The sequence below is a fragment of the Nematolebias whitei genome, chromosome 17 (assembly GCF_014905685.2).
Source record: "Nematolebias whitei isolate Nwh7 chromosome 17, NemWhi1, whole genome shotgun sequence".
Taxonomy (NCBI): domain Eukaryota; kingdom Metazoa; phylum Chordata; class Actinopteri; order Cyprinodontiformes; family Rivulidae; genus Nematolebias; species Nematolebias whitei.
The window spans coordinates 8,196,315-8,200,722 of NC_056514.1; the positions used below are offsets into that span (position 1 = coordinate 8,196,315).

Genomic DNA, 4,408 nt, shown 5'->3' on the forward strand with positions numbered 1-4,408 from the left:
TATATATATATATATGTGTATATGTGTATATATATATATATATATATGTGTATATGTGTATATATATATATATATATGAGTGAATATATGTAAAATACGTATTAAATTAAACATTTAAATTAACATTTTATAAGCGTTAAGTTTTTAGGTAATCTCTGCAGTTTCATGGGAGAGTGACTGTGCAATCAGGGATGCTGATGAAAAACTAGCTACGAAAAAAGAAAACTTAAATCTGCCAGGCTGGGCAGGTTACTTAAAAGATAAATGATTAAGAAAACAAGAAACGCAGAAATAAATACAGGAACATACTAAAAACACTGATACATAAAACTGAAAATATGCATTTGCATAACTCAAGAAAACCTCAAAAACTGTGATATTGTACCACCACTCATGATTCTTTTTTCTATATGTGTGTGTGTGTGTGTGTGTGTGTACGTGCGTGCAGGTATTGGTCTGACAGAGTCTCTGGCCATGACACCTGCTGCCTCGATTTCTGGACTTTACTTCTCTCACCCCCAGGCCTCATACTTCTCCGTGGGAAAGATCACCAAGGAGCAGGTCAGCTATCCATCCCTTAGTCCAATTATAATCCAGTATAATCAGGTTAGTTAGTTATAAAGTGGTCGTTAGTAATATGCAATTTAGGGAAAACAGCAGTTTGTATTGCTTTGATTTATTTCCTCTATCCTGAGAAAGCATGAGGTGGCAGGCAGCAGTATAGAGGACCTACTCTCCTGTTAAGGACCCATGGACCCAGAGCCCTTCGATCAACATCTACTATTGATCAAAACTCAGACAGTATTTTCTCTTCTTGTTATTCCAGCTCATGTGTCTGTTGTCACACATGCTGCAGTCTGCAATATCTGTAGTGAATAAGATTATATTAGCTCCTGTACAAGTATAAAACTTAAAACTCCTCCTTTATATGGTTCTCATCAAGAAAACAAGTCATATTTCATCACTTTCATGCAGTCAAAATACCTAGAAAACGTATTTCCTGCTGTTTATTAAAAAAGAACAAGTTTTATTGAATCGCACAAAGACTTAATGAAAATTACTTGCTTCCCCTCCCAGTTTCTCCATTTCCTTATCTTCAGTATGTGTCTGAGAATTGCAGGACTCGGTCCATTCTCTGACAGGAGGATCCTTGCTGTGTGTGGGACATGGGTCCAGTCAGTGTATGTGGGTGCATGTAGGGATACAGTGGGTCTCCAAGCAAGGGTATATCCATGTCTTTGTCACTTTCTTGTCACTCATTTTCCACCTTTAGGCCTCCTAGCATCCCCTCTTGGAAACTTTGGCTCTTTCACAAAGTATCTCACACTACTGAAGGGATTGGGAACTCTTTCTCCTAATTTCTGACTGCTTTGACCACAGCTCACAGTCCAGTTTTGTGGTAGTGATAAATCCATCCAGATGATGTTCAGGCTTCTTTTCTGCACAGCTGAGTAAGCCACAGGCCTGAATTCAGTAATGATCTTCACATTTTGTTTATTTGTCTACATCTAGAATGGTGGCTTATTCAGTACACGACTAGTATGGACATGGGCAACTTTCTGCCAGTTGTTTGTGTCACTCAGCTTATCTGGAATCTTCTTTCCATCTCCTATATAAAGCTGCAGACAGATGTCTCCAGAGAGCTCAGTGGTTGTTTGCTCTCCACTATTAGTTGCTGCACACTGTTCCTGGACCACAGGCACTTCCTGTGGTTGTTTTGTGGATGTTTTGTGGGGCTTCAGGCTCAAGGACACTGCCATGTACCCTCAAGTATCTCCTCTGAGAACACTGGCAACCAAAGCCATTTCTTCCTCCATTTCCCAGCTGACAGCTGTCCTCTGAATATTGGTCTACAGCTTATCTTCTTTGGCGTAGAGTTGTAGGATGTCTTCTTAGTTGTGTTTTTCAGCAAGTAAGTTTCCAGAAGGGTCTCAGACCGAATGTCATTTGTGAGATGGGGGTATGGATTGAAGGAAAGTTGCCTGTTTGTTGCTGAATTAGGATGCAACAGGAGTCTTTTGCTCTTCTTACTAGAACATATTCTCTTTATCAGATGTATGTTTATCTTGTTCAAAGATGAGATTTCTCATTTGGATCAGGATAACAATCCAATCATCATCATCTGATAACAACAAAAAAGGTTAAATCATGTCATCTGGACCAGTTTCTTTAAGTGAGAAATGTTTCGTCTCCCGTCCAGAAGACTTCATCCATCTGCGGCCTGCCAACCAGATCTGTCCCATAGGTAGCCTTCACTGCTGAGTTTCAAGCCAACTTCCTGTTGGAATCTCAGAATCAGGCTGAATCATGCATCACATGCAAACAGGGCACATCCATCCAAAACAGTCATCATGTATAACAATCAAATGTTTTAGGCCAAATGGCCAACTTGCTACTCACAGAAACATCCCGAGGACAACCAAGGTCAAAGAAGGAGGTGGGGACTGAGCTTCCCAGTCCAGCTCGCCTCAGCTGCCTGAGGGAGTAGAACCGCTGATGTACCTTCTTGGTCAGACTGGAAGTGTTGTTGCCCAGGTGCACACCCAAGTACTTGTAACTGAAGACCACTTCCATGGCCGATCCTCCTATGTGCAGATGGGGTAGGTGTGTTTACCCCTTCTGAAATCCACAGTCATCTCCTTCGTCTTCTTCACATTGATGTGAAGGTTATTCCTGCACCAGCTCTCCAAGTGTTCCACCTCCTGACTGTAGCTGAACTCATCATTGTTTGTGATACATCCAACCACCACTGTATCATCTACAAACTTTACAAAATGGTTGCCTGGATGGGTAGGTGCGTAGTCATACGTGAGCAGTGTAAACAGGAGAGGGCTCAACATATATCCCTGAGAAGAGCCAGTGCTGAGGGTTATGGTGGAGGAGGAGATGTTGTGGATCCTCACTGACTGTGGTTGGTTTGTACCCATTTGCAAATGGAGGGGCTTAGTCATAGTGTGATTAGTTTGTCCATCAGGGTTTGGGGGATCATGGTGTTGAGAGCGGGCGCCTCAGAAGAGATGAAGAAGTGTGCAGTGCTTTGCCTCACGGAAACGTGGATTACAAGTGAAACGCCGGACTCAGTCTTCCAGCTGGATGACAGACTTTTTTTTCGAGCGGACCGCTGCAGCGAGCTAACGGGGAAATCACGGGGGGGGCGGAGTGTGCATTTACGTGAGTAAGAGTTGGTCCACGAACTGTACTGTTGTAAATAGCTCATGCTCGAAGGCTTTGGAGCAAATAACAGTGAAATGTCGGCCACATTATCTACCCCGAGAGTTCACAGTGACTTTTATCACAGTTGTTTACATTCCTCCGGACGCTAATGCTAACGAATCACTACAGGAGCTTCATGATATCATCAGCTCGCTGCAGAACAAACACCCCGAGGCTCTTTACGTGGTAGCCGGAGACTTTAACCACGTGAATCTAAAGGACTGTCTCCCAAGCTTTAATCAGCATGTGACGATTCCAACACGTGGAGACCGCACGCTGGACCGTGTTTACACGAACGTAAAAGATGCATACAAAGCCGAACCCCGCCCCCACCTAGGACTGTCAGACCACATCTCGATCTTCCTGGCTCCTGCTTACATGCCCCCGCTGAGACGCTCCAGACCGGTACAAAAGAAAGTTAAATGTTGGAGGCAGGACAGTGGCCCCATACTGAGAGATTGTTTTGATCGAACAGACTGGCAGGTTTTCAGAGAAGCTGCTGAAAATGGAGGTTCGCTTGATCTTGACCAATACACATCCTCAGTACTGGGTTACATTAGTACATGTACTGACACAGTCTCCACTATCAGAAATGTTAAAAGCTACCCAAACAGAAAACCTTGGCTGAATGCAGAGGTGCGTACCCTGCTGGAAGCCAGGAACACTGCCTTCAGGTCTGGAAACTCAGAGGAGCTGAGTAGGACAAGAAAAGAGCTGGTTGCTGGTATTAAGAGGGCCAAGGCCACATATGCAAAGAGGATCGAGGGTCAATTCATCTCACAAGACCCTCGGAGCATGTGGAGGGGCATTAAGTGCATAACAGATTATAAAGGAAGGAGTGAACAATGCCCCAAAGATCCATCTCTGCCTGATGCCCTCAACAAGTTCTATGCACGCTTTGAAGACCCGAACAGACCACCCAGCACCAGACTCACCTCGCCACCGGATGAAGAGCATCTCAGCGTGACCTCAGCAGAAGTAAGGAGTACCTTCAGGAGGATTAATCCGCACAAAGCAACTGGCCCAGACAACATCCCCGGAAAAGTGTTGAAGGAATGTGCTGATCAGCTCTGTGAGGTGCTGGCAGACATCTTTAACACCTCACTTACCCTGGAGACAGTTCCCACCTGCCTGAAGACTGCCACCATCATCCCAGTCCCAAAAAGCTCTACAGTGACTGGTCTGAATGACTATC

The 4,408-nt window shown here is 44.4% G+C and overlaps 1 protein-coding gene across 1 annotated transcript in view; it reads left to right on the plus strand.

The window, feature by feature from the left end:
* mtr (5-methyltetrahydrofolate-homocysteine methyltransferase) overlaps nucleotides 1–4,408 on the plus strand; it is a 103,835-nt gene that overhangs the window by 96,403 nt on the left and 3,024 nt on the right. Inside the window, exon 31 of the mRNA XM_037691576.1 lies at nucleotides 449–561. Within this exon, the coding sequence (XP_037547504.1) occupies nucleotides 449–561 (113 nt within the window). The remainder of the gene's footprint in view (nucleotides 1–448; nucleotides 562–4,408) is intronic.